Source organism: Vicia villosa, unplaced genomic scaffold (genome assembly GCF_029867415.1).
Source record: "Vicia villosa cultivar HV-30 ecotype Madison, WI unplaced genomic scaffold, Vvil1.0 ctg.000402F_1_1, whole genome shotgun sequence".
In the NCBI taxonomy this organism is placed as follows: domain Eukaryota; kingdom Viridiplantae; phylum Streptophyta; class Magnoliopsida; order Fabales; family Fabaceae; genus Vicia; species Vicia villosa.
In genome coordinates this window covers 1,063,175-1,085,650 of record NW_026705181.1, presented here as the reverse complement: position 1 = coordinate 1,085,650, position 22,476 = coordinate 1,063,175, and the positions used below count along the sequence as shown (strand labels likewise).

Below are 22,476 nucleotides of genomic sequence, written 5' to 3'. Positions count from 1 at the left end.
ATAATTAATAACATATTACTCAAATCCAAAAACAGATTACTCAATATTAATAACATATTACTCAAATCCAAAAACAGATTACTCAATATTAATAACATATTACTCAAATCCAAAAAAATTACTACTAGCTTTTGTTCCATATTTTTTGGTTATAGTTTGAAAAGAGAAAAAAAAATACTAAGTATGAAACCTTTTAAAAAAAACAATACAAGCCACATCTGCTTGTAAATTTTAGAATTAAAAGAAAAGGAAAATTAAAAAATAAATAAATCAATATTTGAATCCTAACAAATCAACATCCAGATTTTATTCTCTAAAAGCATGAACTCATGAAATCTGGCCAGTATTGAACTATGCACAGCTCCTAATAGAATTGTCACCATTAAAACTATATCTAAATATATGACCCCTAATTGGTGGCATGGTTGAATTGTAGCTAACTCGTACAGGGCAGGGGCCCTCCCAAAAAAAACTTATGATATGACTATTCTAAACATAAATATTGACAACAAATTACTCAAATCCAAAAACAGATTATTCAAATACTTACTTCTATGCAATATATTTGATGAAGTTTTTTTTTGCCTTTCTAATTTCTCATGTCATCAAATCCATCCTCTGCCTCTTCAGTCCCAACTGCAGCAGTAACGATCATTTACGTCTTCCTCTATGATTGTAACAAAATCATCAGAATGGTCCATTGTTAACAATTCGTGCCGCAGATCTTGTTCTCATATCTGTCCATACAACATATTACTCAATAAGCAAGGAACAGAACATACTACAATAAGATGTCATACTAAGATGTCATACTACAATCCTAGATACTTATGTAGAATTGCTCACTTCAAATTCAAATACAGCATGCTATTCTAGATTCACAAAGAAAAAATAAAAATATACAAGCATTTGTTAACAATTTATCTATTTGAAGCATGCTATTCTGTTCCGAAAGTTTCAGATTATACACACATATGAGAACAAGACACATAAATAAAACTATCTAACACGTGTCAAACGATAAAAAAAACATATGTAATTACTTCACACGTGTCATTACTTTTCTTGAGTAACTCAACAATTTATTGTGTAAGCTCAACATGAATTATTAAGTTTGTCACAATTACTTGAGTAAAAAAAGATTATCACAACATATTACTCAACAAGTATTATGGGAGAAGAACAAGTATTATCAGCAGCAACAAGTATTACTTGAAAAATAGATAGCTAATCCGAATTTAAATCAAAACTTAAAGACATGCTGCATTTGAGGTAGAAAATTTGGGACTGAAATATGAATTCAACAAAATCTAAGCACGTTAAACAATATTTCGATGTGCTCGTCTACTCAATATACTATTTCAATCTTCTATTCACAATGCGCCTGTCTAGAAGCTGGACAATAGTGTGTATACTGATTGTTCTACTTATAGACTCTTCCTTGACAAACTAAGACAACAGTCAACTAACAGTAACTGCAGATAATTTGCCCAGGATTGTTTACAAACTTAACTGACTCCATAATGAATACTACCCCATTCTTAGACCCTATGACTGTGGGAGCTGAATAGCACTGGCTGCATTAAATCTACCTTACTGATTAGGCCATGCACTCATTATTTACTAGATCCATTAAGCTCTGGCTGCCTTAAATCTACTTACTGATAGGCCCATACACTCATATTTACTAGAATTAATGACTTGGCACAGCACCTATAATTTTAAAAAGAAAAAACACACCTAGAGTTGTTGTCCCCTGTTTTTAAAATGGAAAACATCGACTTTGAACCAGAACAAAGGCAAATTCATTATATAGTAAAATATGTTATATGCTAGAAACTATAGAAAGAAAACCAAAAGGTTCTTTTTCAAGTAAGTAGTTATTACAGCAGTTAGCTGATTTCTTTCCTCCAATATTAAAAATTACATGCAACTATAGTTTTTTAGATAATTGATATAAACAAATTCCACAGAGGTACAAAATAAAATCTAACATCACTAACAAAGAAGACAAGTGAATAATGAAGACTGGAGTTTTAGAACTTCCTCCACAGAAGCATATACTCCTTGGAATATAACTTGTCACCGTGTTTGTAAATTGTCTAGTTCATAGTAGACCACTCATTACTCAATACATATTACTCTATTTCATACATATTACTCAAATCAGTCTATCAATAACTCAGCAAGTGACATATAGTGCTCATAGTAGAGCACCTCATTACTCAATACATATTACTCTCTATTTCATCACATATTACTCCAAATCAGTCTAGTAATAACTCAGCAAGTGACATATAGTGCTCATAGTAGACCACCTCATTACTCAATACATATTACTCTATTTCATACATATTACTCAAATATAGCAAAAATCGTGACCTAATCTGACCTAATCGTAGTAACTAAAACACAAATTGAAACAAAAACCGCGACCTAATCGGGAAGAAAGATTTAATCTTACCTAGATGATGATGTTGAAGGTGCTGCGATGGTGGTGGCGGCGAGAGAGAGAGAGAGAGTGCGATGGTGGTGGGTGTCGGCGAGAGAGAGAGGGTGCGATGGTGGTGTTGGCGGCGAGAGAGAGAGGAGTGCGATGCTGGTGGTGGCGGCGAGAGAGAGAGTGAGTGCGATGCTGGTGGTGGCGGCGAGAGAGAGAGAGTGCGATGATGGTGGTGGCGGCGAGAGAGAGAGTGGCGATGGTGGTGTTTGGCGGCGAGAGAGAATCCGAAGCCCCCAAAATCGTGAGAGCGAGAGAATGAGATTAGGTTTCCCTTTTTAGAAAATGTTATATATGCCTAATATTCACCTTTAGATTAAAATGTTGATCCAAGGGCAGAGATTATTCTATGCATGGTGCATAGATTATTCTCTATGCACAGTAACTTGACCCGAAGTAAGTAGCCCTTGTCATTTGCAAAGGTCACCTTCGTAAAACTCATGGTGGCCCTTCAAAAAGCTTATGTCTATTTTGATTCCCACTCATTCCTCTTATTCCTTTTTGTTTTTTTTTCGCTTATTAATTACTTTTTATTTACTAGAAAAAAAAAAAGCTAGATGGTGACGTTGCATTGTTGAGGGTTAAACTCCGATGATAACATATTATCTATGAAGTAGATCTATATTCTTTTTTTTTTTTAACCGAAAAAAAATTTATAAAAAAAAAAAATACATAAGGGACCAAACCAAGATACTTTATAAGTAAAACATAAGTTTTAGGGGTATCATCTTTATCTAAAAAGATAATCTTTAATAATATCTATATGAACAAGAGTGAACCATTTGAAACTCCTAGTGGAAAGTTCAATGTTAATCAGAATATCTGCATAAAAAATTAGCGTTCCAATAAATATGGAAGATCATGAAATCAATTAAACTAGTATACCGCATGACAACAAAGCCAACGAAATATGATTTTTCAAGGAACAAGGTTAAAATTTGAGAAGGCTTTTTCACAATAAGCAAACAACCTGTTTCTAACCAAAGCTTTTTCCATCTAAATTCTTTAGCCTTCTCAATAGATATGATAGCTGTCATTAGTTACGCCATTTCAGAGTTGCCCCTCTCCAAAAGTAAGCACAAAAACTCTCAACATGACAAGAAGAATCATTTCTGAAAATTCCACCACACGCAGTCAATAAAGGCGAATCTCTGACAAACCCATCAATATTAGCTTTACTCCACCCCTTCGAAGGAGGGACACCACAAAAATCTCTAATGTCAATAGAGGCTTTCTAGGGATGAATACTTATATTAAAGCCTTTCAAAAGAGTAAAATTGAAAATAGTGTTGTTGGAGCATCTAGTAGTAATGTTTCTAACCAACTTAGCGAGAGCCAAAATTCACTTATATTTTCTCTATCGTGATATCATGGAGTCTATTTTAAACTTAATAAAAAAAATTTCCAATTTGAATTCAACCACGTACTTGCAACAATATTATATTTTTTAAGAAGAAAATTTTTATTGTTAATTGTATGTAATCTTCTTAGACATGAGAGATTGTTTATGCAATGCCGCACATAAATATTTGATTTATAAACATTCAAATTAAAATTAAATGTTTTATGTAGTAAAAAAAAAGTATATAGTGATATATTTATAAAAGTGTGGTGATATATTTATAAAAGCTCTTAAAAGGGGCGACGCATGATCTGTCCTCATTAGACGTCAGAAATTGGTGGTTCGGCAAAGCCTAATTCTCACGCAGCTGGTGGCTCGCTTTAGCCTAACCCCCTATGGAGTTGGTGGCTCATCCAAAGACGAAAACATGGGTAATGACGTGTACATTACTTATAGCTGTATGTACAAGAAGTCTTAGTCACGATTATTTAGGGTGCTCGAGTGCACTCAAGTGCTGTTACATTTTTGAGGTGTCATTTAGGACTACTGATTTTTCATCTTCCACTTTCTTTCATTCTGCAGTGTTGATATGCTTTGTCAATTTCTGTTATATAAAGGTTGCTTAACTCTTTCAAACAATTTTCGTTCCTTCTTATAACTGAACCTTATATTCTTTGTGAAACATCTTCTTCTTTTTCTTCTTCTTCTTCTTCTTCTTCTTCTTCTTCTTCTTCTTCTTCTCTTAAGCTCTGATGATTCATTTTCATTTTTCCTTCTTGTTTGGGTCCTTTGTCCCTGGGTTTTTTTTTTTCCATTATCAAGTTCCTTTTGCTCTTAATCATTCATTCACTTCTCTTCTTACCTAGGTACTATTTCCAGTCTTTTTTACTTATATTTGATGCTTACTTTTCTAGTACTTATTATGGAAAAACACATAAAAGATTCTTTAAAACATAATGAATGAGTCTAATGACGAAGATTCTCCGGTATCAGCGATATATGAGAAACACTGATGTCCCAAATGACGAGTCTTTTGAAGTTAACTACCTAAATCCTAACTTTATTGTACTTAGTGATATCTCTGGGTCTGAAGGGGGTTTTATGGAGTGTAATGACAGTCCCCCCTATAATTCTAAAACAGATGAAGTGGAGAACTTCAATAATATGAACTTTAGAGAGGTGGTCTTCCGTCTTGCTTCCTCCATTAGGTCTATACAGATGCAAATGCGGCTATAGTGACTCAGGATGAGCAACAAGCTCACTTTTTCACCAATACTTTTAGGATAACACATGGTCGGAGACCCTAGTGATAAAAAGCTTAGAAATCATCTTGTATTTAGGGAGTAACAATGCAGTTTATGACCGACAATACCTTTTACTTTAAAGTCAGAAAGAAATTGGTTAAACGCCTACATGAATTGCTGGGTGAATCCCGAATTTTTGTGAATGATCTATTTTTTTTGACAATGCTGAGAAAGTGGAGGAAGCTCACATATAAGTGAGTCACTATTCTGGCTAGTAAGTCTCACATACTGGCAAGAAAATCTAGAGCTATTTGATTAATACTCCATCCTTTTCTATGAGTGCCTCTTTACTCGTATGAAGTTCAAAGTTTCCCTTTAGTTGGGTTTGAGATTTGAATTGGAAGATATCTCACAGTGGAAATTTGTAGGTTTTGAGAGTTGTTCCCCATATACAGCACCACTATTATGTTCGAAAATCAAAATTGTTGGTGCAGAAATCCTTGATGTGGTGATGCAAACTACTTTGGTGCAGCTGTGAGGGGCGTACACCTGATTAGTTCTCCAAAGCCAAGTCAGTTTCTGAGTAAGGAGACAAAGTAAATTATGGATTGACTCATACATTTTTTTGTTCACGCTATGCTATTTATGCAATGGACGAATATTGGGCCTACGCCGTATTGGGTCCGTGGCTGATCTAAATCAATTATCATTAAGGGTGCGTTTGATTTGCCTAAAAAAACAAGGGGACTGGACAACACAACTCTAGGTTGTCCTATTTAAAATTTATTTACAAAACAAGATAAAATTCAAAATTAGGGACTAGACAAAAAACTCAAAATTTTTGTCCCACACTAAACCATGAGATAACTTGTTGTCAGTGGTACAAATTATTTAAAAAATAAAAAATACTCTTTTATTTTCTACTAAAAAATATATATTATCTCTCTCGTTCTCTCCTCTATTAATATTTACAATATAAAAAATACTCTTTTGTCCATAGTATAATATATTTAAAAGACAAAATTACTCTTTTATTTTTTTACTGGTAAAAATACAGAAAATACCATTTTAGTTTTCCACTGAAAATATATATTCTCTCTCCCATTCTCCTCTATTAATAATTACAATGTAAAAATACTCTTCTATCCCTAGTACAAATTATTTAAAAGACGAGAATACCACCCTAAGTTAAATTTTATATATAGATAATTTAATTTTTTTTTATTTTAATCTTGAAAGCAAGTTGATACTGCAGGAGTATTAACTAACAATGTATTTTGAAAATGAATATAAAAAGAAATATGTAAATAAATAATTTTAAGCAAAACTTTCCAGAAAAGATTTTACAATTAAGGAGAGGATATAAAGTATAAACATGTCATGGGTTTTGAAATGGTTCGGGTATTTTGAACCGACCCGAACCATTCTCTATCTACATAGACACGTGGCTGATTCTCCAAAATGAAGAAAAATAAGGCACTGTTTGGCTGCCACAGAAATAATCCATTTTGCAGCGAAACTCAAAAGAAGGAAACTGAAATGGGAGACCTTTACGCTTTGGACTTCGATGGAGTCATCTGTGATAGCTGCGGAGAAAGCTCTCTCTCTGCACTCAAGGTTCCCCTCCATTCAATTACACATAAACCCCAATTTTGACCATTCAAAATCACAGCAATTTTTGGATTTTAATTTTGAATGTTCTAAATTTTCAATCTTTTCTTGTTTTTTTTAATCCTTTTTGCAATTCATATAGTGTACTGAATTCAGCTCATGTTTTATTTTGTTTGGTGAATTTGCAGGCTGCTAAAGTGAGATGGCCTGGTTTGTTTGATGGTGTGGATTCAACCACTGAAGATTGGATTGTTGACCAAATGCATATAGTAAATAATCTCTGGATGATTTTACTTGGTTTCAACTGTTATTATGGAATTTATGTTGCTGATTTTATAATTTTTTTTTTGGTTTATCTACATTGGTGTATTTGTACTTTGATTGGTAAAAATAACAATAACTAGTGGAAAAGTTATGGGGAGGGAGCATAGATTAAGCTTGAAGAGGTGGACCTGTAAGGTTAGCACTTCAACGCCTAAGTCAGATACTAAGTGAAAAGTAGTATGAGAGTGAGAATGAATTCCATAGCTAAAATGACGCGATCTGGTCTTTATATAGTATCAGCAGTTAAAACTGTTTGCGCGTGATTTGGCGCCTTATGCGGATGGCCGTTCGATTAGATATCAATGGTGAGAGATACAATGGAGGGTGTGATCGTGTTTCCTTGGCAAAGACGAGGGTCCACCTGTTCGGTGTGTCTTCCCTTGCGGACGGTCCAGAATAGTGATTATATTAGATTCTTGAGTTCAAATTTGGAACTCCAGCATAAAACTCTTTTGGTGTCTCTTAAGTCACTATTGAATGAAGTGTCAAACAATTTTTTTACTTTCTAACTATAAACGACGGCAATTTCGAATGACGGAGATGTCTTGTAAATTTTGATGCCTGAATTTGAGGATAACTTTTTTACATGCTTATTTTTATTGGTTGCTGAAATCATAGATTTGCAGTGCAGATCTTCACATCGTTGAATTTTATGAAATACTCCCTTCGGCCTGAATTATAAGCAAATATTCTCTTTTTATGTTCATTGAGTATTGAGTAATGAATGTATCTGGTCTACATAAAAGACCACGTACATTCATTATTCAATGAACCTAAAAAGAGAATATTTGCTTATAATAATGACCAGAGGGAGTAATTATGTAAATGGCTGGACTCGATTTTGATATTTTATCGATAAATTTATACAGTTGTTCTTGTCAGGTGCGACCAGTAGTGGAAACTGGATATGAAAACCTTTTACTTGTGAGATTGTTGCTAGAGACCAGAACACCTTCTATCAGGAAGTCTTCGGTGGGTACAATGCACATGCCTCTCAGTTTTTCTCATTGATTACTACATAAAATTGATACTAGGTTTATAATTTATGATGGTTCTTATTTTCTTGACTCTGCTTCTAAAATCTGTTGAGTGATGTCATTGTTCTTGTGCAAGGTTGCAGAGGGGCTTGCAGTTGAAGGTATATTGCAAAATTGGTCCAAGTTGAAGCCTGTTATTATGGAAGAATGGGGGGAGGATAGGGAAGCTTTGATAGATCTTTTTGGAAAGGTCAGAGATGAATGGTTGGAGCAGGATTTTGCTACTTGGATTGGTGCAAACAGGTATTCCAATCATCTTTTGACAGCGGAATTTTTTTATTTTTATAATTCTTATATAACCAATGTTTTAAAAGTCAAAACATACATCAAATGGAGAGACCTATAAGTGATGTTCATCTACTTTAAACAGTTTTAATTGAGACAAAACCGTGATTTAACCTTTCAAATAACCGAAGTTTAGACAACGTCATTTCTTGGTTCAACCAACCTGTTGATGCGGACATATACTTTTAAAGATGAAGCCACGGACATTCAGTTTATGAAAATTTCCAGTGCAAGGATGAACGGATGCTATCGTCCCAATTCAACCAGTTGCCTAACCTGAGCGTGGGAGATCCTTTAGATTGGGGAAGTAGGACATGTATGTATGTGATTCTTTTGGATTTTGGTAGAACAATTATTTTCCTTCCTGTTCAAGGAAGTCTTACTGTAGAAGGAATCAATTTGTATTCATCTTTTTATCTAGCTATGCTTCAGAGTTTAGACTAGATATTGTCATTGGTCTGTTACATTAAGCATATTAAGATATTTTTGTGTACTCCTATTTAGGTTTGTTCATGGTTTGGACATACTAATATCCAAACCATGTTAAATAAAAACCAACTAAATGGATTGAATTTGGTAACGAAACCGGATTTTCCCCCTCAAATCTGGATTACCAAAATTCAGGTTTTGGATATGGCTTTATTTGTGGCTTCCAAGTTCCAACTTGATATTTATGGTATCATATAAATCATTTATGCAGTAATATTTCAAGTTCTTTGCACATGTCTTGAATGGGATTTCCAATTATTAATTGGCGATATTTTGCCTATAGAATATATCCTGGTGTTTCTGATGCATTAAAATTTGCAAGCTCAAGGGTGTACATTGTCACCACAAAACAGGTATACGATTCTCTTTACCCTAGCAAGGGGATAATAATCCTCTCCCTAGAGAGTGTTTTTCTTTTACTATTAAGAAAATAAGAGGGGATGAAGTAATTGGTTCATTATTTCAGAGCCGCTTTGCCGATGCCTTACTTCGAGAGCTTGCTGGAGTAACCATACCATCCGAAAGGATATACGGTCTCGGGACTGGGTTAGTATTTGATAACTTTAATTCTAGTCATGCATTGAAATATTTATATTTCAATTTCTTTTAACAAGAATTTCTTTTTCGTTTGACCTACAGTCCTAAGGTAGAAATTCTGAAGCAGCTTCAAAAGAGACCAGAGCACCAAGGGCTGACACTGCAGTAAGATGCTGAGCTATTAGCAGTAGATCAATGTCATTTTGGCTATGACTAATTATTTGAATTTGTAAAGATGGTCATCAAGAAATTAATTCCATTTATTTTAACCAGCTTTGTTGAGGATCGGTTAGCTACGTTAAAAAATGTGATCAAAGAGCCCGAGTTAGACAATTGGAATTTGTATCTAGGTAGTTCTTTTTCTCTGTTTATAATTTCTGCACCCTCTCTCATTTTTGTCTCAGTTCTCATTTTGTGTATTATCACTTTCTTTTTCTTTTCTTTTCTTTTTATAATGTTGAGTATCCTTTATTAATGGTGACTGTTTGGATCAGGGAATTGGGGTTACAACACTGCACAAGAGAAAGAGGAAGCTGCGGCTATTGCCAGAATTCGCGTTCTTCAACTCGCAGACTTCAGCAAGAAGTTGAAATAGGGGTCTTTGTTGATTTGTCATTTGACAATCAATGAACACAATATTTTCTTCCAACTCCTTTATAAACAATAAAAAGTTATAATATACACGCTCTTTCTACTTAGAAACTTCCTCCTTTTTTCGTTAAACTGCTGTAATTTGAACTCTCGATTAAATGAAGTGACCTTGTTTTATCCTCAAGTTTGGCCTTGTTACATGCAGTGTACTGTTCTATGCAGATACAAAATGCTTGCTGTTTGTATTGAAATAACTTGAATGTAACTTAATACAAATATCCTCACTTGGTTCATATCAAATGACTTGTTCAAAAACTTAAATTTTGTGTTGTCAAAAAAAAAACTTAGAATCTTTAAAATAGCTATATCAAATGCTTGAATTAGTGAAACTCATTTTTATGAAAAGTCAATTAAGTTGTAATTTGCAAATTTGAACAATCTATGTAATCGCATCATGACTCAGACATGCGCTCCCACACGCAGACATACATAACCAATGTCTAACCTAAAAAAAAAAAAAAAACTATTTGGCTAAACTAATAGGAGTCACATTTATTGATTGATAAATAAAAAAGGCTAAAAAAGGGAAATATTGCTACGTAGACACGTGTCGTGATTTCATTGATAGCTGGCACCAATTATTTCAATCTTATTTGAATGGAGGGTAATTATATACCATGCAATGCAGTGTTATATATCATATTTGGATTGGTTTTGGTAACATTGAAAGGAAGAGAAGCAAATGGGCCATCTCTATGCATTGGACTTTGATGGAGTTCTCTGTAATACCTGTGAAGAGACAGCTATCTCTGCTCTCAAGGTTCTTGCTCTCTCACCTTGTCTATTCTACCATTTGTTTATCAATAAAATGAAAGAAAACAATTGAAAATAGTACATAGTTTCTGATGATCTTTGGAACTTCCTGGTTTTGTTGTTTGATGATTTGTAGGCTGCCAAGTTGAGATGGCCAACCCTGTTTGAAAGTGTGGATTCTGCCACAGAAGATTGGATTGTTGAACAGATGATTACAGTAAATAGTTTAGTTTACTTTCAAGTTTGATTACTTCTAGTTCTAGATATGAGATGTCGAGTTTTTTCATGTCAGGTGAGACCAGTGGTGGAAACTGGATATGAAACTCTTTTACTTGTGAGGTTGTTGCTTGAGACAAGAGTTCCTTCCATCAGAAAATCTTCGGTGAGTATAAAACATAAACTCTGGCTTAAATTCTTTCTTCTGATGCAAGTCTTTTCCTTGGATTATTTTACTATCATGGATTAACAATTGGAAGTCATAACATTATCATCAGATTCTAAGGAACTTTGTGATCTATGATGATGCCATTTGACTGATGTCGTAGTTCTTCTGAAAGGTGGCAGAGGGCCTCACAGTTGAGGGCATATTAGAGAGCTGGTTCGAATTGAAGCCTATTGTCATCGAAGAATGGAAAGAGAATAGGGAGGATCTGATAGATTTATTCGGAAAGGTTAGAGATGATTGGTTGGAGAATGATTTAACCGGTTGGATTCAAGCCAACAGGTAGTCCGATCAAATGTTATAAACGTCTTCTCGGTATGAATTTTAAAGTTTAAAATTTTAATTTTTGAATGATTTGCCTCTAGATTCTATCCCGGTGTTACTGATGCATTAAGGTTTGCAAGCTCAAGAGTGTACATTGTCACCACAAAACAGGTCTGATTTCTCTCTACTCCAAGCATGAAAACAGAAATCCTAATTAATCCTAAGAGTACATATATTGGCATTTTCTACATAATTTCCTATCCTTTCTATGGTTTCAGAGTCGCTTTGCCGACGCTTTACTAAGAGAACTTGCTGGAATAACTATACCACCAGAAAGAATATATGGTCTAGGAACTGGGTTAGTAATGCCATTTGATATATTTACACAAATTCAGGTGCAATGATGCATTATACTAATATTTCATTTCGTAGATACATTTGTTTCTCAAACCATCTTATATTTTCTCTCTAGTCCTAAGGTAGAAGTGCTGAAGAAGCTTCAAAATATGCCAGAACACCAAGGACTGGCACTACAGTTAAGACTTTTGTGCATTCAGAAGTAGTTTTGATAGATATAAACTTTAAAGATGATTTAGAAGAAATTAACTGTAGTTAATTTTTAACAGCTTTGTGGAAGATAGGTTTGCAACCCTTAAAAATGTCATCAAAGAGCCAGAGTTAGACAATTGGAATTTGTATCTAGGTAAAATTCTTTTCTGTCTCATTATAATTTCTGCACTCTCAATTTTCATCTCTTTATGTTTCTATGTTTTGCATTATTTGTGCTTATGGAATTGTGTAATAATTGTTAAACTTGGGTGTTTGGATTAGTGGATTGGGGGTTCAACACTCAGAAAGAGAGGGATGAAGCAGCAGCCGACCCAAGGGTTCAGCTTCTTGAGCTCTCTGATTTCAGCAGCAAGCTGAAATAATAGTTTCAATTGAATCGTCAATGGTTTAGTCGAATATTTTCTTCCATCTTATTCATGTATAAACAAAAATCACTTCCTTGTGAATTTCTATTATTACAACTGCAACTGTTATGAGATTCAAAAACTCTTTTCATTACTTTTTATTGTTAAGATCTAGTTAAGAGCGAAGAAAGAGATTAAGAGTTGTATATCAGGACTACAAAAATAACAATACCATAGCAAAAACCATCTAAGCAAGTGATACAATTGCGGTATCTGAACTGCTAGAGGATTTTATCTGTACCGTTTAACTACAGTTCAGTTTTCAAATTCCCATCAGCTTCCTCTGGACCAGCATTATCTGTTTCGCCCTTCTCACTATATTGCTTCTGAATGAGTTCATCTAGGGGTGGATCTCCAGGTCTTCTAAAAAATTGGTCCCCCATTTTAATCTCGTATGCTTCTGATTGATCGAACACAAATTCCTTCAACTGTTTACACCATAGATTATGAGACAGTATCAACAGCAAGTATCGTAAACTAAAAATTTAAGCTAGTTTTTCAAGTGACTGTTTCTATTTTCCACTTTAAAAGTAATCAATGACAATCAAACTTTTTTCTGAACTAAGTGAGTCACATGCACCGTATTAGATGATACCATAATGTCTTATCATAAATCTTAGATTTTTATGTTTGAAAGAAAAAACCTAAAAAGGGAAACCGTACCTCCTCTAAGTCTTTGCTGTTGTCCAAGTTGAACATGACTGTACTTAGATCAATACCTGTAAACCTTATTCCAATAGCTCCAGTTCTCAGAACTTGTGTCCACTTCATGGCAAGTTCAGCTACCATTTCCTAAAATTAAACATGAAAAATTCAGAAGTTCAAACCAGAAACCTCTCATACTGCTCTTAGTCTTTCATTGAGAATCGTTAGCAACACACTCTCTAGTTACCATCGCGCGAGATTAATCCAATTCTTATTTAATGTGATTCACATAAATTGCACCCAACCATGAAAGAGTATTAAACAGAGTGTACCTAGAGTTTTTCTTTGACAACACAGTGTAAATCAACAAATATTACAATTTACAAGTAAAAACTATATAGAGAAGTTGCATTTATCCCCTTTAAGCAATACAAATAAAAATCACAACTTTAATTCAAACCCATCATGCAAAATAGGTAAAAATCACAAATTTAACTCAAACCCATCACGCATAATAGGTAAAATTCACAAATTTAACTCAAACCCATCACGCATAAAAGGTAAAAATCCCAAATTTAACTCAAATTTCAGCGTAAATTCAAAATTTCAACATCAAATTAGAAAAATTAAGAAAGTGGTAGGAGGAAAATGTGGTTACCGGAGTCCGGCGAGCACCTAATCGGAGCTTGACGAATCCGATAACGGGTCCGGTGTGGCGTTTCTTCATCTCCTCTTGGATCTGCGAAGTATCCATCTTGGTTATATCGGAGGGAGCAAAAGATGGAGCAGGTTTCTTGCCCCATTGTTTCCAATCATCATCTTCCTCATCGTCGAACACGTCGTCTAATTCGTCGGTGATGTGGACCTTGCGTTTGCCGGCAAGGGCAAAATGGGAATTTAGAGTGATAAGAAGGAGAAAAAAGAGAAAGAGAGTGGTGAGGTTCATAGTGAAATGCAGGGTGCAAAGAAGAATGAATGAATCCAATGGAAGGAAGAGAGAAATAAGTGTTGATAATGTGTTCACTTCATGAAATTATGGCTTTGGTGGTGTGTCTTTGCATGAACTATGTTAGTTGAATTTGCAATAATTTATGTTATTTTGTGTAGGAAAATTTATTAATTCCTTATTAAGTTTATAATAGTTATCACATTTATGAGAAAAATAGAAAAATTGTCATTTTTAGTTTTAATGAAACCATATTTCCTAAATTTAATCAACCAATGTTACTATATAAGCACACTTCAATAGTTAAAAAAAAAGTAAACCACTAACATCTTATTATATGGGTTATTTGGAAATTACAGAATAAAGTTATTTTTTATCGAGAAAGTTATTAATCACCGAAGATGATTATTAGTTTGCATTGCCAAGAGTTTTCAGCATTACTGCATTATCAGCTTTACCAACCATTTCCTTGCCTCAAAGAAATATTGGTGGCACATGATAGTATGTAATAGGATTACCCCAAGCACCCTTTGTAGTCTTTAACAGTCTGAAGCACCCAAGAGAGAGAGAGAGAAAGAAAAGAAAAAGAGGTTTTCCTTCTTTACCATTTTTAGTGACAATTATTTCCTAATTATCCTTGTTTATAGTGTATATAAATCTACAATATAAGAAAGTTTTATGTTCTGCCAATTACAATTTTACCCTGCTGCTCATATAGTTAGCCACGTGGATGGTCTAAGCTTTCTTCTATTGCTTTTTTTTTCATTTGGTTGCAAAGCTGATGGATTTTAAAAAATAAACAATATTATATCATTTAACTTTTTGATAGAATCACCTCAAATCTTTTACTGAACCACTTTTATGCTCCCACAACTTTTTCCACTTTTCATGCTCCAATCACTTCTCCTACACGTTCTCTCTCTTCCCCTTCTTCTTTCTTCTCTATTCCTCTACTTTTCTCTTCCTCTCTTCTTTTTCTCTCTTCTGCTTCCTCTCTCTTATTTTTCTTCTTTATTCTCTCTTTTTTTTCTTTAACAAAAATGATAATTTTATCCTTCTTTACTTAGATCTACGAAACACCGATGATTATGTTGTTGATTATATTTGTTGTTGTTATTGCAGGTTTTGATAAAATGCAGATCTCCTTTTCACTTTTGATTTTTGTTCAGATTCTCCTTTTATGTGCTCCTATTTTATTTGTATGGAGTTATTTGTTGTTGTTGTGAGAGTTGTTTGTGTCAATAATGTGCTTTCAAAATATAGAATGCACCTCGCCTGCATCGTGTTCGATGAAAGTCCTAAATCAATCTCTTTGTTATTTTTTCTATTTCAGATTTTGTGTGAATTTAATTTGTTGCTCTTATTTTGCAGCAAGTATGTATGAGATTTGAAGAGATCTACAATTTTTATAAGAGATCTATCAATTTTCTACCTTTAGATCTATCAGGTGAAAGGAAACAGAGAAATATCTTAAGGTGAGTTTTAATTTTTTTACATGTCTGGTTTTTATTTTAGTTTCTTTTGAAGTTTTTGAATATTATGTGATTTTACACCTTTTTATCTCATTTTATAAAAAAAAAAGATTGAGCTTTTACTATTTTTGTTCCATCAATCATGTAAAAATTAAAATCTTAAGTTGTTTGTTTCTTTTCATTAATATCTTTTATTATTTTTTCAGAAACAACTTTGTGCAACATCTATTTCATTATTGTTGAGAAAATAATTTATGCTTTTGGAACTATTTTTTTCATCAATTTTTTCATTAGGTTTCATGTTTTTAAAATCATGTTCATGGTGCTTTTTTATTTTTCTGACAGGTTTTTTGTGGAATGGAGAAAAAAGAAGATTTTGTTGGGGACTAAAGCTTTGGCAACTTAAATTTATTTTCAAATTGATTAGAAAATTTGGTCTGTATTTAATTTTAACAGTGTGAATTTAAGCATTTCATTGTGGTTTAACACATGATTGATGTTCTACAAAAATTTGATAATTATAGTAGTCAGTAATAATTATTTATTATTATTATTATAGGTATAAAAGATGATTTAATGTATTTTGTTGAAATATATAATGCTGTGATTTGTTACTATTTTAGTCAAAAACATCCCAACTAATTGAATGCGGATGAAGATTGTTGAAAGATTGATTATGATGGTACGATTTTAGGGTTTTTCTGAGTAAAATATGATAGTGTTCATAAAGGATGAAAAATATGAAAGGAGAATGGAGGAAATTCTGAAAGGTGAAATTTGAAGAGAGAGAATTGAAAATTAATTTTGAGGAGGAAATCTGATAAAACCAATGAGTGCAAGACACATCGTGAGTAGAGAAGATAATGTTGAGAGATATTTGGTAAAGAAAACGATGGAAAAAAAGGATGTAAACAACACTTTTGAGAAAATTGGAGATTGGAGAATATTGACTATTAATAAAGATGCCATATATATTTGATATCATTATTTAAAATAAATGATGTTAAATGAATAATATAATAATATTATATGAAAAATTGTTATATCAAAATTTATATTAATATATTTGATATTATAAAAATATTTTATAATATGAATTATTATTATTAAATTAAATGTTATATAATCAAGATGAGATATTAATATGGAGAATATTGACTATTAATAAAGATGTCATATATAATCAACAATATTAAATTTTAAAAAGAATGATGACTTTCAATAATGGTTTCAATAATAATTATTAATGTATGTATAATTGATGCAAATACAAAAAATTGCACGAAAAGTTATATCTCAGTTTTATTATGATTTTAATTATTTATATTAATAATTTAGTTTCTCTATCTCATTTTAAAATTATATTTTAATTTAGTTTAATAGTTACAATTATTTATTTAGACATATGATTCAATGGCCATTTCAAATATGAGTCTCAATAACATAATTATTTATTTATTTATTTTATTCGGTCATCTACCTATACCAGTATTCCCATCCAACTTATTTCAATGTGTACAATCACCTAGGTACCTGGATAGATGTGACTGCACCTGCTGAGACTTTTCAAATAACTTTAAACTTCCCTGCAATACCAGTACTCCCACCCACCTATACCAGTACTCCCATCCAACTACCTTTAAACCTACTATTTAATATAATTTTTCTTTGCTTTCGCCTTTAAAAAAAAATTAATTGAATTAACTTTAATTAATATATAACAAAATTATGATTATTATTATTATAAAAATAACAAAATTTTGACTATTATTATTATTTAAAAAATGCAGAATTAACACGAATATAGTTCATAAATACTTTATTTTTAAGTCACTCACTCAGTTTTGACTACTATTAGTATGTAATAATGACATTGTCAAGTCACTCAGTTTGCTTTTTGTATAATCACATCAATACTTTATTTTTAAGATCTTCTTTTCATTCTCTCCCAAGAAAGATATATTCCCTTTTCCCGATACTATATTTTGATTAAAATGTAATACTATAACATTTTAATTTTATTTTTAATTATAGTTATAAAAGTCTAATACCTCTCAATATTATTATGTTATTAAAAATATTGCATCTTAAATTGAAAATAATATTAAATTATTTTTTTCTGTTATAAAACTCAATTGGTGTAATAAATACAATTAAGTTAACTTTTAAAAATAAATATTATTTTAAATGTAAATTAAGAATCATTTAAAATGATTAAAATAAACTTTCTTTTTATAATAAAAATAATTTTTTATTGTTTTTTCTTAATATACAAATTACATGAAACAGGAAAATTAAGCTATTGAGATAGAATTGAATAATAATGAAAACAAACTTAATTGTAAATTAAAAATATGCGTGAAAAATCATACTATTTAAATTAAATATTTTTATGTCACATAGATAAATCAATACACGTAAAGAGAAATAATACTATTGTCATAATGTTGATAATAAATAGGAGTATAATATATTCTGATAATTATTTTGTATCTATATTCCTTATCAATATCATTGTACAGGTGCACAACATAAATTTTTATGCATTTAATGGAAGAAATTTTACATATTTAAATCCATTACAAAATCAAATGATACTTAATGACTATTATTACAAAATTAAACACTAATTAATAAATACTATTATTATGTTCTCTATTTCTTATTTTATACTCAAATCTCTTATTTTATATTTTATTTTATAGTATTTATTTATGATAGTGAGAAACACATCATTCATCATTCAATAATAGTTATTTCAAATTGATAGTATTTCTAAATCTAAATTATTACAACTATTGATAATTTTTTAATAAATAGAATAATCTTCGTAATGTTAAGAATTTTTATTCTAGATATGATTGTAAATATATGAAAGTAAAAAATGTTAAATATTTATATATGACGGTTGAATTTGATAATTTTTTTAAAATTAAAATAGTTAATACAAATTTTCTTAACAAAGACTCTTAACTTAACAAATCAATCATATGAGAAAAATCATATAATATTGTACATAATTAATAAATAAAAATATGTTTCAGATTTGTAATAAATAATAAGTTTATAAAATTGTAATATACTAAACTAAATATATTTAAAATTAATGTATCAATCCAAACACAGAATAAATTTTGTTGTTTTTATAATTATTTATATTACTAAATTTTTTAGTATTTATTTTTGGATATATTAGCATAGTCTTATTGATCTAAATATTTTTACGGGTAGCAGACATTTTTCTAAACATTTAATTATTATTTTTCACGGGTACCAGACATTTTTCTATACATTCAATTATTATTTTTTTACGGGTACCAAATTTTTTTTCTATACATTCAATTATTATTTTTTTACGGGTACCAGACATTTTCTATTAAAAAAAATTCTTTTAAAACAAATGCGCGTCCCATACCAGAACCCGTGCGAACGCACGGGTTTGTTGCTAGTTGTACATAGAGAAGACATAACATGAACTATTTCTTTCTATTACTCCTAACTGTCAAGTGAAACAAAGAATCTATGATACCAGAAACATATATGATCCCATTTGATCCATTTCCATGTCCTTACAAAATGGATATTACACATTACACATACAAAATTTGTTCCATTTTGAAATATTCTCCTTAGCAATCGATTCATGACGTATTATCTCAAACGCATTGTTCAGATACTGCATTAACTTTTGCTCATCTATGAACCCTTCTTCTGTTGCAATAGTCACTCTTAACATTCCCATATAACTCATGATTGTAATGACAAGACTCTGCAACAATCAACCACCCATTAACAAGAGGTTCATTTAAAACTAGAGCAAAGTTACGTATCAACTGACTTAACACAAGGATTGTTGACACCTATCAAGATTCGAACCTGAGATCTTGAGAGGCGCACACTCTCAGTCCTTAGCCATCATCAACCGATGAACCCTCAGGTTTGTCTACTCTAAATCCTTGAACGCAAAAGTAAGGGAGTGAAGTTACCTGAGGAATGCCGGCCAACGTAAAGAAGAAGCCTCCTATAGGATGACTTCCCCAAGCCATTTGCTCAATTGGTCCAGCCACATTTGAGATCAGCAAGCTTGCTTTTCTCATTGTTCCATGTATACATTTAGCCAAAGCCTACAACATCATCAAAACAAAAAATTCATGAAAAAAAAAGTACATAACCAAATCCTTATATCTGCTATTTGTAACTCACCTCAGGTCCTTCAAGCTTATTCTTCATTCGGAGAAGCTTGGTAATCAAAGGAGGAGCATAAGAACTTTTCTTCCTCTTGATTGAAGTATGTGCTTTTCTAACAAACTGAAGTGGACTTGAAATTGGAATGTCTTGTAATTTCGGTACCGATACATGATAGTATGTGATCTGGTTACCCCAATCACTCTTTGCAGTCTTGAACATATCTTGCACTCTCTGGTAACCTTTAACTTTCCTTGTGTTTGCTATCACTAATGCAGTTGTATTCAATGCTCTTGATCTGTAGTCAATATTTTGCATGTAAAGCCTAATCCCGTAGAAGATTATTCCCGTAATCGCGTCATTTATCGTCTGCAAATATATAAACAAAGTTCATTGTATTTATAGGAGTAAACAACATATTGAAGGCTAAAATAATCTTACCACTCCAAGATTAGACTTAATTTCTTTGATATGATCCATCGAAAACGCGATATTTGATAACTTGGTTCGTCGAAACTCAACCGCTTCAACTCCTGACCTTATCGGAGTTTCATCGTCTTCAAAGAGTGTACTTTTTAGAAGACTCCATCCAAACTCAGACATAAAATTGAAAGGAATGGAGAGAAACTGAGACATGTTCTTCATGAATCTGCTAATATTTTTCGGTTTAGAAGATGATTTAAGCGATGGAAAGGACAAAGGGAGAGAAGTATTATCAGCTCTTTGTAGGCTAGAAAGAATAACACTCATGAGACTATAACCATCTCCAATTGCATGATGAAATTTGAACAACAAAGTTCCTGCAGAATTGCTTGTAGGGTATTTGATTACATGAACTTGCCATAAAGGTTTTGTTGGTGAAAAATTCTCCATTAATATCTTTGATATATAGTCAGCAAAATGATTGTCATATGAATCATTTGACATTCCATCATCAATGAATTTGGGTTCAATGATATGTTCCTCCAACTTCACTTCAACTGGTTTCCATCTTTTCACTCCTCTTTCATCATCAACCTGCTTTCATTTCAAACATTAAAAATGTTTACAAAACCATAAAAATGTGTCAAACAAACTTGCTCAGGGCCGTCTTAAGTTTTAGAGACTCTATTTATCTGTGGCAAATATTTTATAAAAAATTTGTAGTCACAGTTTAGCTGTTACAAATTTTAGTTTATATGCAGTAGTCCGTTTTCTATGTTCTGAAAGACGGCCCTGAGTTTGCATATGATTTAAAGAGAGGGGATGAGAGAACCATTATAGAGGTGAAGTGAGGGATGGAAAGAAAAGCATCTTGAAGCAATGAGAGAATTGGCAAGTCATGGATTGGAACTTGAAATTCTAAGAATGCAAGAATATATAAAGATAGACAAGTGTTGTCAAAACATTGTCCATTGGGACTCACTGCCTCGTTAAACTCTTCTTCAAAATACTCCATTGTAACTAAATTTTATTTATTTCAAAATATAATGAAAATTTCAAAATATCATTATTAATTTGATAAATGAAAAAAAAAACTCAAATTATCAAGCTGTGAAGGATGAAATGACTTTTCATGAATATCATAGGATAGGATTAGTAGGTTGTTATTGTTAGGGTCAAATTAATCTTAAAAATGAATTTAAAATTTATTTTGAAATAAAAATAAATAAACTTAGATCATCAGCTGATATTAACACCCAAAACAATTTTTTATCTTATTATATATATACATTTTAATTTCACTTTTAAATTTCATTTGATTATATATATATATATATATATATATATATATATATATATATATATATATATATATATATATATATATATATATATATATATATATATATATATATATATATATATATATATATATATATATATATATATATTCTTTTTCATCAATTTATTTCATGTCTTTTCGTCGTAGTCAGACGACTAATAGAATTATAATAAGATAAAAAAATTGAGAAGAAAGCAAACTAACAATAAAAGACAACATGCAAAAGTACAATAATTAGAATAATAAATAAATAGTGTGTGTAGAAAAAAAAAGTCAAAAACTTTGACTAAGATAAAACCTCCACGATAAGAAAAAATGTAAGCAAATAGCGTATAATTTCATCAAATGAAAGTTTTAACATTAACAGGTTGATTTTAATCCAACAATTAGAACAATATTGAATGCGTGAATGAGATAAATTTATGATTATAGAGAATAGTGAATTGTTTTACGAATTCAAACTTACTATAGTCATAATTTCCGCGCATTCGGTTTTTATCGTATTATTGACTTAAGATTGAAAATGTTAGACCGCATGTTGAAGAAGGAAACCGCTCTCAAAAAACACACGAATACTCTTCTGATTAAAGATGACCTTTTTAGGAAGTAAAGAGCTAAAGTTCATTGGTACAAGAATGACAATCTTAATACTCGATTTTTTTCATGTTTCGACTACTGTAAGGAAGAAAGTTAACACTATTTCTTGGCTTATGGATGGTAATGGGGAAGTGACTACTTCTATTGAGGGGACGTGTGGGATTGCCCATGATTGCTTCACCGAGTGTTTCAAAAGAAGCCTAGCTCTCGTGATCAGGTGTTAAGTGTTTTAGAGAAGCCTATTTTGGAGGAAGATAATAATACGTTGATCTCACTTTTTCTTATAGATGAGTTTAAGGAAGCCATTTTTTCTACACAAGTAGCCAAAAGTCAGATTTTATCACCAATTTTGAGATTTATGTGGGGTGAAAGTCTTTAATGTAGCGGTTCTTGGTTGGAGAATGGTGTTTTTC

The 22,476-nt window shown here is 31.7% G+C and overlaps 4 protein-coding genes across 6 annotated transcripts; 2 read left to right on the top strand and 2 right to left on the bottom strand.

Moving 5' to 3' along the window:
* Positions 1-6,544: 6,544 nt before the first annotated feature.
* LOC131627844 (uncharacterized) lies at positions 6,545-10,260 on the top strand. The gene is made up of 9 exons (XM_058898707.1): positions 6,545-6,703; positions 6,886-6,966; positions 7,904-7,993; positions 8,135-8,301; positions 9,116-9,185; positions 9,299-9,378; positions 9,472-9,534; positions 9,643-9,719; positions 9,864-10,260. The coding sequence occupies exons 1-9, from the start codon at positions 6,548-6,550 to the stop codon at positions 9,962-9,964; spliced, it is 885 nt and encodes a 294-aa protein (XP_058754690.1). The 5' UTR covers positions 6,545-6,547; the 3' UTR covers positions 9,965-10,260.
* A 362-nt stretch (positions 10,261-10,622) lies between these two features.
* LOC131627845 (uncharacterized) lies at positions 10,623-12,547 on the top strand. The gene is made up of 9 exons (XM_058898708.1): positions 10,623-10,780; positions 10,910-10,990; positions 11,066-11,155; positions 11,331-11,497; positions 11,581-11,650; positions 11,758-11,837; positions 11,952-12,014; positions 12,106-12,182; positions 12,311-12,547. Exons 1-9 carry the CDS (start codon positions 10,703-10,705, stop codon positions 12,409-12,411), a joined length of 807 nt encoding a protein of 268 aa, XP_058754691.1. The 5' UTR covers positions 10,623-10,702; the 3' UTR covers positions 12,412-12,547.
* On the bottom strand, positions 12,469-14,179 carry LOC131627846 (uncharacterized). Its single transcript, XM_058898709.1, has 3 exons — positions 13,757-14,179; positions 13,117-13,245; positions 12,469-12,881 (listed from the first exon to the last, which is right to left on the bottom strand). The coding sequence occupies exons 1-3, from the start codon at positions 14,042-14,044 to the stop codon at positions 12,702-12,704; spliced, it is 597 nt and encodes a 198-aa protein (XP_058754692.1). The 5' UTR covers positions 14,045-14,179; the 3' UTR covers positions 12,469-12,701.
* Positions 14,180-18,759: 4,580 nt separating this feature from the next.
* On the bottom strand, positions 18,760-21,289 carry LOC131627815 (wax ester synthase/diacylglycerol acyltransferase 4-like). 3 transcript variants are annotated; one of them, XM_058898677.1, is made up of 5 exons: positions 20,957-21,280; positions 20,143-20,721; positions 19,720-20,070; positions 19,503-19,640; positions 18,760-19,285 (listed from the first exon to the last, which is right to left on the bottom strand). In XM_058898677.1, exons 1-5 carry the CDS (start codon positions 21,137-21,139, stop codon positions 19,100-19,102), a joined length of 1,437 nt encoding a protein of 478 aa, XP_058754660.1. In that variant the 5' UTR covers positions 21,140-21,280; the 3' UTR covers positions 18,760-19,099. The 3 variants fall into 3 exon arrangements, with proteins under 3 accessions (XP_058754660.1, XP_058754661.1, XP_058754662.1); XM_058898678.1 differs by having other exon boundaries at positions 18,762-19,285; positions 20,143-20,718; positions 20,957-21,275; XM_058898679.1 differs by having other exon boundaries at positions 19,152-19,285; positions 19,393-19,640; positions 20,957-21,289.
* Between the last annotated feature and the right edge of the window lie 1,187 nt (positions 21,290-22,476).

Coding starts and splice junctions, on each gene's coding strand:
- LOC131627844 (XM_058898707.1), top strand. CDS start 6,548: ATGAAGAAAAATAAGGCACTGTTTGGCTGCCACAGAAATAATCCATTT. Junction 8,302..9,115: donor ACTTGGATTGGTGCAAACAG/GTATTCCAATCA, acceptor TTTTGCCTATAG/AATATATCCTGGTGTTTCTG. Junction 9,186..9,298: donor ACATTGTCACCACAAAACAG/GTATACGATTCT, acceptor TCATTATTTCAG/AGCCGCTTTGCCGATGCCTT.
- LOC131627845 (XM_058898708.1), top strand. CDS start 10,703: ATGGGCCATCTCTATGCATTGGACTTTGATGGAGTTCTCTGTAATACC. Junction 11,498..11,580: donor GGTTGGATTCAAGCCAACAG/GTAGTCCGATCA, acceptor ATTTGCCTCTAG/ATTCTATCCCGGTGTTACTG. Junction 11,838..11,951: donor ATATATGGTCTAGGAACTGG/GTTAGTAATGCC, acceptor TTTTCTCTCTAG/TCCTAAGGTAGAAGTGCTGA.
- LOC131627846 (XM_058898709.1), bottom strand. CDS start 14,044: ATGAACCTCACCACTCTCTTTCTCTTTTTTCTCCTTCTTATCACTCTA. Junction 13,246..13,756: donor TAGGTGCTCGCCGGACTCCG/GTAACCACATTT, acceptor GTTTAATTTTAG/GAAATGGTAGCTGAACTTGC. Junction 12,882..13,116: donor ACAGCAAAGACTTAGAGGAG/GTACGGTTTCCC, acceptor TGGTGTAAACAG/TTGAAGGAATTTGTGTTCGA.
- LOC131627815 (XM_058898677.1), bottom strand. CDS start 21,139: ATGGAGTATTTTGAAGAAGAGTTTAACGAGGCAGTGAGTCCCAATGGA. Junction 20,071..20,142: donor TTAAGTCTAATCTTGGAGTG/GTAAGATTATTT, acceptor ATATATTTGCAG/ACGATAAATGACGCGATTAC. Junction 19,286..19,502: donor CGTTGGCCGGCATTCCTCAG/GTAACTTCACTC, acceptor TGATTGTTGCAG/AGTCTTGTCATTACAATCAT.